The sequence below is a fragment of the Juglans microcarpa x Juglans regia genome, chromosome 4D (assembly GCF_004785595.1).
Source record: "Juglans microcarpa x Juglans regia isolate MS1-56 chromosome 4D, Jm3101_v1.0, whole genome shotgun sequence".
Taxonomy (NCBI): domain Eukaryota; kingdom Viridiplantae; phylum Streptophyta; class Magnoliopsida; order Fagales; family Juglandaceae; genus Juglans; species Juglans microcarpa x Juglans regia.
The window spans coordinates 3,817,140-3,831,197 of NC_054600.1; the positions used below are offsets into that span (position 1 = coordinate 3,817,140).

At 36.9% G+C, this 14,058-nt stretch overlaps 1 protein-coding gene across 1 annotated transcript; it reads left to right on the plus strand.

Annotated features, from left to right (window-relative positions):
* The first annotated feature begins 871 nt into the window (after nucleotides 1–871).
* Nucleotides 872–4,784, plus strand: LOC121260923 (GDSL esterase/lipase At1g09390). Its single transcript, XM_041163000.1, is given in 6 exon segments — nucleotides 872–1,229; nucleotides 2,380–2,426; nucleotides 2,429–2,570; nucleotides 3,163–3,323; nucleotides 3,448–3,712; nucleotides 4,188–4,784. Coding segments are annotated over 6 exon segments (1,110 nt in total). The 5' UTR covers nucleotides 872–967; the 3' UTR covers nucleotides 4,421–4,784.
* Nucleotides 4,785–14,058: the final 9,274 nt, after the last annotated feature.

Consider the following 14,058-nt stretch of genomic DNA (forward strand, 5'->3'; position numbering starts at 1 on the left):
ATGGTTTTTTTTTTTGCTCTGCTGCTAGCTAATAGATCCAAATCCCCTCGCAATCCCATGTTCCTAACCCTTTCGTGCTTAGAATAGTTTGAAAAACCAACTTCCGAACAACAACAGAAGACCACTTGATCATAATCATGTGTATTTTATTACTCAATTGATTCAGATGGAAAATCATGTGCAAAAAGGCACAAGTGGCAAAACAAAATCCATCCCCACCCAATCGTTCCCTAATCAATCAAATTTAAAATTTTGAAAGAAAAAAAATCCACTTGACCAAATTGGCAGTGGACGTGTGAGGCTTCCTCACCGGCAAGCAAATCAGCAGTGTGGACTTGTTAGGCTTCCTTGTTGGGAGAGGATGAGGCTTCGGTGGAAGAGGGAGGGAGGGAGGAAGGGTTTTTCATGAAGGACATCCTTTCACAGTTATCAGGTGTGGAACAAGTATATGGGATTTGAAATAGAGGAACTACGTGGAAAAATTTCACTGGATGGCTGTTATTTGAAGAAAAGCAGACCGACCGGCTATAAGATTTCTTCTACGTATTATATGAAATTATGTTAATTTGTGAGTTTATTTTTATAAAATCTCGAAGATGAAGCAAAAATATAGGTATGTTACCTTTTCAATGCATAAAACCGATAAAGACTTTTGTAAATGTTGCCAATGTATGTGGAAAATATTAGAAAAGAAAACAGAGCACGATCGAGTTGCTTGCAAATGCATAGAGCACAAGTTTCATTTGCACGTGATTGTAGTGACTGACGATCACATGCAAATGCCTAAAGAAGAACAAGCAACATGACACTGACTCAGCCCCACGCCCACGTCCTCCTAAAACAACAACGCCACAAGCTGCCAACATTAAAATGAAAGCCCGAATGCCCAAACCCCAACGCTAAAACTAAGCAGGAAAAGCAGTGCCCAAAGCACGAAAAAGAACCTCCCACCCAATACTCCGCGACTATGCTCTCTCACTCTCCTTCCCACTTCTCCTCCTCCTCCTTCTTCTTGCTTCTTCCATTGCTATCTCTGCTCTTTCTTCCGCACCCCGTTCTCTGTCAGTGCAAAAGACCCCCGGTTATCTTCAACTTCGGCGACTCCAACTCCGACACGGGTGGTCTAGTCGCCGGTCTCGGTTTCCCTATCAACTTCCCCAATGGCCGTACCTTCTTCCGCCGATCGACCGGTCGGTTGTCCGATGGCCGGCTCCTGATCGACCTCCTCTGTAAGTGGGCCCTCCTATCTACATTACTCCTTTCTATTCATTCTAAGTCCACCGTCCAATCACGTTGATGATGTATGTTCTCTACGGTTGGGATCTCTTGTAATAAGTGTTGCTCGCACGCGGTTAAAGGGATACATTCAAGTCTCTGAAAAATCTAACAACATCGTTGATGGAGGCCAACAAGTTCGATGTCTTCATCGGTGGGTCCCATTCAAATAGCTTGGGGTCCCACTTTTCACTGTCGCTTTGCATACAATGATTTAGATTTGTCTTGTTTTTCTGGGCATCGAAAGGCACCGAATTTGATGATTAGAATTATTTAGTTTTATAATTTGTAAAATATTTATGAGATTATTTTTATAAAAAAATTTTGTATTTAATATATTTTTTTAAATATATTACTCTGATTTTTACATTTTACTTATATTCTTTTTCAAAACAAAGAAAGAAAAGTACATTTTACGTTGAAATTATCAATTTCTTACTTGATAATATGAAATAATTGTTGCATTTTTCACTTCTAAGTTCTTAACTTTGGTATTCTTAATTCTGGATTTTCAGTATTAAATAACTTTGACATTATTACATGCATTGTTGAATCTTAACGTAATTATGTTTAAGAATTAATAACTCAGCTGTAATTTTTGTAGTTTTGAAATGATATTATATACTAAATGTAGTTCAGGATCATAAAGTATGGCTAAAAAAAACAAAATAAAAAAAGATGGACGAAGTTCTATCAACAATTGATTGATTTTATTATACTACTCTCAAATGTATTCTGTGGTGAAAAAGTAAGATAGAATATTGAATAGTATTAAAAAATAGATAAAAAATAATAATAAAATAATAAATAATTGTGACATATTCTGAAATTATTAATATCCAAATTAAGTGATTATTACATTATTACTTAGAGGTGCGTCGGTGCACACTTTGGCCTTTCACGATATATATGGGTTTTTAGGATCTATCCGGCCAGCGTGTGTTGGGGACAAACGTATCTGTCTTTTTCTTTTCCACCTCAGAATTTCGAGGACCCATCAAGTGCTCTGAAAGGGTGTCGGGACGAAGGATCCGAAGTTGCAAACTTGTCTACGTTATCTCTAATATCTGAAGATGTATATAATATTTGTGTGTGTGTGTGTAGGCCAGAGTTTGAATGCAGGGTTTCTGAGCCCATATCTAGATTCCTTGGGGGGCCCAAGTTCACAAATGGGGCAAACTTTGCAGTTGTGGGGTCCTCTACTCTCCCTCGATATGTCCCATTTTCTTTGAATATTCAGATCATGCAGTTCCTTCGTTTTAAGGCTCGCTCCATTGAACTTGTTACAACAGCAGGTAATATTACATCCATATAAAGTGATGGACTGTGCACGAGCGATGTTTACTATTAAAAAATTAATTTTTTCACTTGAATTTCGTATATACTCACTTTTTCTAAAAGAGTGCGGTGCTTGCATTGCAAATATCATTTCTTTTCTAATGCATTTTTCCCCTTCAGTTTTTATTTATAAATATATAAACGGTGTATACGAGATATCTTCTAAATATGTCCTAGTATGTCTTCCATTTGTAATAGAGTTTTGTTATTTTTCATCTCTACATATTACACACCGCTTTTTTTTTTTAATTTTTATTTTATTTTATTCTTCTTAAACTTATTGAATTCTTCTACTCATCATCTATATACTACAAATTTGATAAGAGAGAAAAAAAAAAAGGTATGGTATGTGGTGTGTGAGAATGATGAATATAATTTTTATGTGTAATATCAGAAGTTGGGAGTTTTGATCCCCATGAGTCAGTGGAATGGAATGACTTTTTTTTTTTATATAATAAAAAAAATAAAAGTGAATTTAAGTGATGAAAAATAACTTGTTTTATGAATGAATGAGATGTCTGAGATAGAAAAGGCATTTTGTGAACATAGGTTCAGGGAATATGATCGATGATGAGGCATTTCGAAATGCACTCTACATGATTGATATGGGGCAAAATGACCTTGCTGATTCATTCTCCAAGAACTTCTCTTATGCACAAGTTGTAAAAAGAATTCCATCAGTCCTTAGAGAAATCCAGAATGCAGTCAAGGTGAGTTTTTATATATATCATGTCAAAATTTATACTCTTGTTGGCATTAATGTATCACATTATTAAGTTAGACAAGCACTTGTTCTTGTAAACACTGTTTTTTTTTTGGTTACTCTAAATGCAGACCTTGTACAATGAAGGTGGCCGGAACTTTTGGATACATAACACTGGTCCTTTGGGTTGTCTACCTCAAAAGCTGTCTTTAGTTCAAGACAAGGATTTGGATTCCTGTGGATGTCTTTCAGTTTATAATTCAGCTGCAAAATTGTTCAATGAAGGACTGCGCCGTTTGTGCCTAGAGATGAGATCTGAAATGAAGGGTGCTAATATAGTCTATGTAGATGTATATGCCATAAAGTACGATCTCATTGCCAACTCCACCAAGTACGGTAAGTTTTCTGTGTAATACTCCAGTTTCATATTGAGAATCTGAATAACAGAATTTGTAGGTTCTAAGAGTAGTCAATGGATTGATGCTAAGTCCCATATTGACTCCTTTCTAGATGAAACTAGGGTTCATAAGTGACATAGCTAACGCCTTCGCTGGGCCGTTACATGTTGTTTCTCCCCTCAACTACAAGCTAGCGTGCAATGGCTAAGGATTAGCTAAAATATGAAATTAGGAGTATGTGGATAGATAGCTAGTATAACGATCAACTCACAACTTTTTATAACTCTATATTAAATAGTGTAGTTTTGTAATTGAAATTCATTTATAATAAAGTTGCATGCTTGCATTGATTGATCGTAAAATGGGTGTAGTGTATCAGTGCACATTATATTATAATGGAAGTAGTTCATGAACATGAATCCAGCTCAAGTACTGTTGTTTTGAGAAGTACTCCTTGTTCCATTACCTTGCAGGTTTCTCAAATCCCCTAATGGCATGCTGCGGCTATGGCGGTCCACCGTACAATTACAATATCAAGGTGACATGTGGTCAACCCGGCTATCAGGTATGCGACGAAGGTTCAAAATTCGTAAGCTGGGATGGGATCCATTACACCGAAGCTGCAAACACCTTTGTAGCCTCAAAAGTACTCTCCACAGCTTATTCTACACCACGTACCTCGTTTGATTTCTTCTGTAGTGGTTGACTACCTAGGGAAATCATCAGTGTGCAAGCCTTGATGATGTTCATATGTCTGTCTTTCTTTGTAATGATGCCACAAGCATGATGATTCAGCTTTGTAAAAGGTCTTTAAGATTTTGGTCAAGTTGAAGAGGGTTGTAAACTTACTTGCCAAGCAAAAACAGCCTATGGATGATTTACCTCTCTCGGCATTAAGAGGCGATACTCGCCAGTATCCTCCAGCCATGTTTTCTTTTTTTTATCTCAAGTCATAGCGCCACTAAGAACTGAGCGCAATCACTAGTGTGCAAAACATTTCATCAATCGAGGTAATGTGATCAAGACCGTTGATCACTATAAGTTATTTATAAGATTATTCTTTTCTTTAACACAAATTTGTGAAAAAAGTGGGTTGAGTACAAAATATGCTCTGATTAAGAATTTTATGAGAGAGAGAGAGAGAGAGTTTTGGGTTTGTTTGGGAGTGATGATCTCACATCATCTTATCTCAAAACTTCTTATAATTTCTTTCCCAATTATTACTCAAATAGAAAACATTTTTTATTTCAAATTTTTAATTATTTTTATCTAATCATTACATAATTGTTATAAATTTTTTGAACTTAAAAAAATGCAAAAAATATTACTTTTTCAAATTTTAAAACAAAAATCATATTAAAAACTTATATTCTAATAATATTTTAATTTTATAATATTTTTATTCAATTTTTTTTTCACATTTTTCAAAATCTAATAAACATCTTAATTCAAACAATTTTACTATATGTACAACCTAATTCACTATGATTCACAAAATTTTTTGAGCGGTGCTACTCTGCCACTCAGAGTACCCCTCTGCAAGTTACCGCTTGGCCAAATTCACCTTTTTATTTTTTATTCATATTTTTTTATCATTTTAAAACATTTTTAAAAAATATAAAAAAAAATATCAATATACTAATAGTTACTTCTTTAACTATTAAATAAAAAAAATTAAAAAAACTTAAAATACTTGAGGTGTCAAACTGAAGTGACAAATTGAGTGGGCAAAGCAGCATTTTTCAAAATTTTTATTCCAATCTCATTTTCTAAAGAAGTTCTAAAAATACTTTCGAGCGTTAGATTTTTGTAAGATATTTATTTTTAGGTTTTTATAAAAGCTTTTTAGTTTTTTTATTTTTTTTAAGAGAAATCCTGGGAAACGGTCGGTCCATTAAACTGCGAAAAACAGCCCTCCATTCATACGGCGACACGTAGGCGATTTATTGTGTTTATTCTACATCTGCATACACCTGATCAGAGAATCCATTACACCCCTTCTTCCTCACTCGTATGCCTCCCTTTGAACTTCTTCCACTCCATCCCCGACGAGCTCAAGATCTTAACACAACTACCATCCCGCAAGGCGCTCGACCCAGACTTCACCTACTGCCAACGTCGACGCCGACGTAACCAGTTGCCCACATCCTTCCCCCTCTCTCCTTCGCTCCCCCTCACATGAGTCGCAACACCCTCGCCCCGCCTCTCACCCACCCGCAGCCCCCTCAACTACCATTGGCTCTCGACAAGCACCGAACAAAATCGCAGCAGCCCCTCGCCCACCTACAGCCCCGCCCACCATCGGCCACCTATCGGCAAACACAAAAAAAAGAAAAAAAAAAAGACAGAATCACACCATTGAAGACCACTCTTTGAGCTTTGCAATTTCGCTGGGTAATCTCGAATTTGTGGTTGCGAATTAGAACTCTCTTGCATGTATTAATGGTTGGATTTGTTAGAATTCTCTTGTATTAATACTTGGATTCTGTTAGAACTCTCTTGGGTTGAATGTTTGTATTCAGGAAAGCACAAATGAGCTACAAACTGTATTAATGGTTGAATTAAAAGGAAAACATAACAGTTTGAAGAAAAGCTCAAATGAGCCACAAACTGAGTTGGCACTCCTGTGGCAGCTGATGAGAAAGAAACTGTTGTTTCTGTTTTGCTGAATCTCTCTCTCTCTATCTGGGGGTGTCTCTGTTCTCCGGGGGTGGAAAGAATGAGATGGTGGTGGTGGTGGAACCTTGAAAGTCTTGGTCGGTGGGCGGCGGGCTTGGTGGGGTAGCAAGGATGCGGACTGGAAGTGCACGAAGACGAAGAAAAGAAATCGTAAGATTGGAAACAGATTTTGTGAATTGCTTGTGATTCTGTGTGGCGAGGTCTAATGGATTTATTGTGTTTTTGTATATGTGTCATCATGTGAATGAAGGGCTGTTATTCTCAGTTTAATAGCCGGACCGCTCCGCAGCGCGTCTCTTTTTTTAATCATGAAATTGGATCAAATAATAAGACAAAAACTTTATTTTGATGTTTAAAAAATGTTAGGACTTGAAGTGATTTTTCTCTACTAATCAGTAACAGTTTTTTTTTTTTTTTTTAATCTGGAAAATAGAAAATAGGGGTTTTATGGTGGAATAATTCTATTTGCAGTTCGAACTGCAAAGTAGACCTCATTAAACGAAACGGTGCGTTTAGCTTAAGTGAAAGAGATCACACTTTCAATGCCAGGGATCCGGATCTGGATGCACAACCCTAGGATCAGCACTCTAAGCCTTAAGCAGCCTTCAAAGTCTGCCTTCGCCGGTCAAGGTACTCCCTTCTTACTTTTCTCCTCTGCCGTTGTGAATTTGCCTTCGCCGTCGTGAATCACCATCACCATCGCGTGCAAAGCTCCAATCACCATTGATGCCGTCCCCTTCCTCAAGAGAGGACCCCTGTTAGTAGCTACTTATGGGAAGGGTGTTTGTATGGAATAGGTACTGATAAGCTTCAGAATAAATCTGCTAGTAACTACGTAAAGGAAGTATATTTGTATGGAAGTTGTGTGTAAATAAGTAGCAAAAATAGATAGAGAATGGATGAAAAACAAAGTCACAAACAATTTTATAGATCAAAACCAAGGATTGTTTGATCGAGGCAATCCAAACCTCCCAAAAACCCTAAAAAGTTCAATGCTTCCAAAATGCTCTTTTCTCTAGCTTTATCTTACTACAAATAGGTCTAAGAAACGGAAATTACTAAAAGGGTAATGATACCCTTGCGGTTACTTCACTACCAATTTACTACTTGTCCTACATGGACTTTTTTTTTTTTAATTTTCTCCACACAGAAGCTGAACGCCTACTCTCCTTTGGAAAATGATTTCCCTACAACATTTTGTACAACACATTATACAACAATGTGTTAAATGAATGGTATTTTTATAAAATTATGTTACTTTTATAAGATGTTTTACAAAAATACTCATCATTTAACACATTGTTGTACAATGTGTTGTACAAAATGTTGTGGGTATATCATTACTCTATTTGAACTTCCGTTTTCATTTTTGTTTTCGTTTCATTTTGGAAATTCAAAAGCAAAAATCTCATACTCGTTACTCTCTAGAACCAACCAGGCCGAGCTCATTTTCCTGCTCCTCTCCATCGTAAACCAACCAGGCCGAGCCTCCTCTTCTGACATGGGAACAACGGTGCCATCGAAGGTGAGATACCTATCCACGATACCCACTCCCAAAACCAATCTCCCACACTAACTCTCTCTCTCACAGAAGCCCTGGCGTCACTCCTAGGCCGAGCCTCCTTTGCTTTTGGGGTCGCATCTCTTGCGGTGTGGCCACCGTTCAACGGCACCTTTGAAGGTGAGGTTACTATCTTACTCTCCCCTCACCTTCGCCTCTCTCTCTGTCTAACTCTCTTTGTCTTTGGTTTGGGAGGTTTTGAAGATTTGAGCGAAATCACACCATGTCTGCCGCTGTCCCGCATAGTTGACAACCCTCCTAAGCAGCCAGGTAAGCCCCACAATTTCCCTCTCTCTACGATTTTCTTTTCTAGGATGATTACTTGGATTGTTGTATACTGTGCTTTATAAAGTTTATGAAAAAATCAATTCGTAAGCTTAGGGACATTCATTATTGTTCATAATAGAAGGAAAGAAATGTTAGAAAACAAGCAAGGACCAATGTGTCCCCATTTATATACCACAAAATAGCCAAACCAATGTCCGCAGCTATATGATGATTATTATTTTGGAAAACAAATCATGCCAATGTGCAAGACGATTAAAAGTCAGTCCAATGTGTATGACTGTTTAAAAGCCATTCATTTTTTTTGTAGACTAAACATCTGATTTTTTATTTTTTTATCATCAAAGCAAGCTTAGCTAAATTATTTTCCAATTATTTTCTAAATTATTTTTCCCTGATGGAATTGTTTTGTATATCATGTAGACACCTCACTTTTTTATTATATATGATGAGTACTTAAGAATGTTGAAAGACTAACATGTATATTAAATTTCTCCAAGGTGGAATATGTTACAGTTTCTAAGTGACTATATACCTGGTTTTTTGGGTCATACTTTCGTCTTTCATGCTTGATAGAGTCATACTTTTTTGGGTCATACAGTTTCTAAGTGACTATATAATTTTTTTTTTGGGTCATACATTTGAAGGACTAAGCATATAGTTGCTTTTTCTAACTTTTTCAATGTCCTTTTTGCTAAAAGTGCATAATTATTATTATTATTATTATTATTATTTTGACATTTAGCTTTGCTCATTGTCTATCCTTTTTTCATAAGCTTTTTTGTATTTTACATGAATGAGTCAAATATTTTCCTATAAGCTGCATGTAGCTTCTTTTTGGTATTTAATAGAAGCTGCATGCAGCTTGTAGCTTGTATTTTCAAGTAAAAGCCCATGGCCTAAGTTATATATCAACTGGAAAGATTTCCTCAAACATCTTATCATGTTGTCATATTACTTAAATGCAACTAAATAATTAGCTTTATTCTCAAGCACAAAACATGCTTTCCACCTGTAATTAGCAAGCTGCAGACCATTTGTAAAAACAGGTCGTGTAAAAAATAGAGGAATTCGCACAATATAAGTTAAAATCTAATTTCTCATTGTAAGCACAGAATGAATATTGTAATTTAATGCTAATTTTCTCTTTTTATGTCATTTACACCACTGCATCTATGCTTAGAATTTAGTCTTCTCTTCATTTTAGTTTAATCTGACCAGTGCATGCTTTGTTGTGTGACAGCTTTGGTTGTCTACAAATTCTGTGTCAAGCTCAGCTTGGGTAGATTCTGAGATTATTGAACATGGTATAGCTATAATAGAATATCTCCAAACAATGAACAAACATTTGGTGGCAAATACTACTCAGAACGATTTACCAGTTCAGCAAGCGGCATCTAAGCAAAGGTCAACAATGGACATTGAGGCTACCCAACATCTTAATGAAATTAAGAACGAAGCACGCAAAATCAAGATTCTCATGCGTAGATATAGGGCTGCACTTATAATGTTATAGATTTTTTTCTTAGTTGTATTTATGTAGTTGCTACTTTAATTTAACCACGCCGAACCAATTTGAAAATTTTGCTGATTTTTTTGTTGAAAATATTATGTTTGGTATATGTGTACTCTGATATGTTGAAAATATTGTATATGTTTTTACTTCTCCCTAGAATGGAAAAGTTCCATGTATATAACCTTTTTAGTCACGCTGTGATATGTACATTATATAAGGTTTTTAGTGAATATGTGATATGTGCATTCCAACATATTGATATGTGTCACTAAACAGAAGAATGAAAAAATATGTTTATGGCATGGTGCACGTTGTTGTAGTGCTTTTTCTCGTAATGGTTTTGGCTCCTACAAATATAATTTGGAGTCTGCAAATGGATGAATAATCAAAATGGTTACATCATGGTTATACAAAATGGTTATAGTCAATGATTATACAAAATGGTTATAGTCGATGGTTATAACATTATCAACATTAAGAACATGGTTACAAAATGGTTAATTTTCCAAGTGACTAGTTATACTCAATTTTTCACCAAACTATTACAAATGCTCAAACTATTCTGGAGTCCCAGACTCACAAAATCAACACTCCAGCCTTGCATCATCAAAGTTCCAATCTCTCACAAGATCCCTTCTCACAAAGAGAGCTTCATAAGATATTTGTTCCAAACTTCCAAGCTCAAGCCACTCCAGTTCTCTTGCTGCTTTCTTCCTCACAGAAATATTATACTGCAACACTCTCATCCTGCAGCAAACACAAAAAAAGTCAACAACAATCAGCTAACTCTTTAGAGCTCCCCAAATCTTTCTTTCAAAGTTGATGAATCTGATGCCCAGTTTTTAAAAATCACCAAACCCACAATCATTCTTCCAAGTCACAATAAAATAATGCAAAACCAACCGTGATAGCAAAATTGCAAAGCAAACCCATAATCATTCTTCAAAGACCCTTTTGTGCAAAATTTCCAGAATTCCATAAATCTTACTACACAAGTGTATCACAAAATATAATCCAATGTAACAAAATTTGCGGCAGAGCAGCAATTGTAGAGAGAGGGAAATTGTGGGGCTTACCTCGCAGCTCAGGAGGGTTGTCACCTGTGAAGGCGGTGGCAGACATGGTGTGATTTAGCCCAAATCTCCAAAACCTCTCATACCAGAGACAGAGAGAGTTAGATAGAGAAATAGGCGAAGGAGAGGGGAGAGTTAGATAGTAACTTCACCTTTGAAGGCGCCGTTGAACGGTGGCCACACCGCAAGAGACATGACCCCAAGAGCAAAGGAGGCTCAGCCTGGGAGCGATGCCAAGGCTTCTATGTGAGTGAGAGGGAGAGAGAGTTTAGTGTGGGAGATTGGTTTTGGGAGTGGGTATGGGGGATGATTATCTCACCTTCGATGGCACCGTTGTTCCCACGACGGAAGATGAGGTTCAGCCTGGTTGGTTTGCGATGGAGAGGAGCAGAAAAATGAGAGCTCGGCCTGGTTGGTTCTAGAGAGGAACGAGTATGAGATTCTTGCTTTTGAATTTCAAAATGAAACGAAACGAAAGTGAAAACGAAAGTTCAAACATCGGGAGGCACGACTGACACATAAAATCACATCATGATAGAAGTTTCAGAAGAGATAAGGGAGAGTAGGCGTTCAGCTTCTGTGTGGAGAAAATTAAAAAAAAAAAATCAACGTAGGACAAGTAGTAAACTGGTAGTGAAGTAACCGCAAGGGTATCATTACCCTTACTAAAAAGGATAGCAGGGACATGCCCTTGCATCCAGGATAAAGCGCTGCGTTTCATGTGTGTTGAGCAACTGCTAAGTGAAAGGTGGTATTGGAACCTGCGAAAGTAGGGGTGCTACCCGCCCCTGCAAAGCGAGGCCATCCCGCCCCCCACCCCAACATGGGTGGGATTCGGGAATTTTTCCCCGTACCCCGCCCTGGTCCATGCGGGGGAGGGTACCCCGTCCGCTTGCCTAGGTGAGGGGTGGACCTCCATCCATCCGCCCCCCACCCCTACTGGGCCTTCAGCCCCAGTTACATGGGCCCTAAATGGCCCATAATTTATTTTTGGGCCACTTTGGACCCATAATCCGTTTTTGGACCACTTTGGATCCAGAATTTAACTAAAAACAAATAAATATATTTAAAAATTAAAAACAAAAAAATATATATAGATAGAACTATTAACTAAATACTAAGTTTCAACTATTAACTAATTAAGTAATAATCATCACTAAGACACTAAACTATTACAATTTATAATTATACAAATTAAGAGAACTAATAAACTATTACAATATTACAAACTCCTCTAAAAATATTAAATATTACAAATTGTACCATTAACTATTGTAGCAACATTACACTTAATTGTAAATTAACAAAATATAACTTTTCAATTTGATCAATTTGGGGTGGCTCTGTGACGGTGAGTTCACTGAGTGGTGAGTTGTGTCACCTGTTGTGAGCCTGTGAGACTGAAAATCAAGATCATAAAGTTAATAAGTTATAAAACCTGAAATATTAATAGGTTAAAAATAAAACAAATTAGAATTATAAAGTTATAAAGATGAAACAAAAATTTTAAAAATTAAAATACAAAATATTAAAAGTACTAATTAAGATAAGATTGGGATTGGGCCATTGAAATTTAGGATGAAGATGAGGCAGATGAGCATAGATCGGTCAATAGGATTCGACATATGTATATTGAGAATATAAAAGCTAAAAAACATACAAGCAAAATAATTAGATACTAAAATATTATATAAAATTATAAATGTAAAACACAATTAAGGGATAAATTGTGCAAACCATGGCAATGATGGATCCAATACAAAGTCATATTGCATCAGAGGTAGCCATAGACGCCGTCTCATATATCACTATAACAATTAACTTTGAAATGAAATTAATGAACACCAATTAAATGAAAATAAATAATTAATAAGAAATTAGAAAATGAAATTAAAATAAATACCAGATCCAGGCTGATCACCACCCTCCTCCTAGACGTCGGCCTCCTCATACTCAAGAACATCCGGAACATGAATTGAAGTTTCCTTGATCCAATTCTGCATGCAAATCAAAGCCTCCACAGTGGTAGGAGTTAATAAACTTTGAAATGAATCCAATACACACCCTCCGGTGCTAAAGGTCGAATATGAGGCTACAGTGCTAACAAGGATGGCCAAAAGATTACGGGCTATCTCTCTAAGGATGTGATACTTCACAGGATTTACCTTCCACCAACTTAATATATCGAAATCTCATGAAAATGGTAGAAGCTCCACTGCTAAGTATCTGTCTGTCTCTAACTGAGTCTCTACAGAACTCTGAATGAAGGGGGTCTGCTCAAACCTCTCACTCTAGTCCAATCTACGTCTTTTCCTAACAGACCCAATCTCAGCTTCTAGAACCTATGGGGGGATATGTGTAGGTGCCGCAATATTACTATCCTACAGGATGGTAAACTCATCAAATACTCTACTAAGGGTTTCCCAAACCCATGTTACAATAAGCTCCGTCCATGCTTGCCTGTACGCAATGCTCAATCTAAATACCATGTAATCTACCTTAAACCTCAGGTCAAGGACGACAACTACATATTACAAAATCTTAGCCCTAGTAAAATCTCTCCAATACTTGTCGTACTTTGTCCTCATAACCAATGTCATCTCCCGTAGCCTAATGTGACCACCCGCGACCATGTCATCTATTTTTTCTTTTATCCTATATATTTGCTGATAGAATTGATGGGATGTAGGGTACAAAATTCCAGATAGCATCGTGGTAACCTTGTAAAAAAGCCTAAAAAACTCTACATTATTTCTCAACCATCATCTATGGGTTTCTCCAATACCCCGTGATCATCAAAATATTTAACATATTGGATGTCTTCGTCACCCAATAATGCAAATGTCAGCTTATATTCTTGGGCCGCCTCCAACGTAAAAAATGTTGAGTTCCATCGTGTAGGCATATCAGTACAAAGGCCCTTCTTAAATGTTAGGCCCGTAGACCTCGCAGCAACCTTGAACTTTTTCAACCTCGAAGGAGAATATTTCACCCATCTCACAGCAGTCTTGACCCGAGCAATCACGTCATGAAGATCCCTCAAACTATCAGTAACAATAAGATTCAGAATATGTGCCGCACATCTCACATGCAGACACTTACCACCCATGATTGTCTTATTTGCCTTTATAAGATAGGTCTTCAATGTTCCAATGCGACATAGTTAGACTAGACATTATCAACTATGACTGTAACAACTCGGATCAACCTCCACTACTTTATTGCAGCCT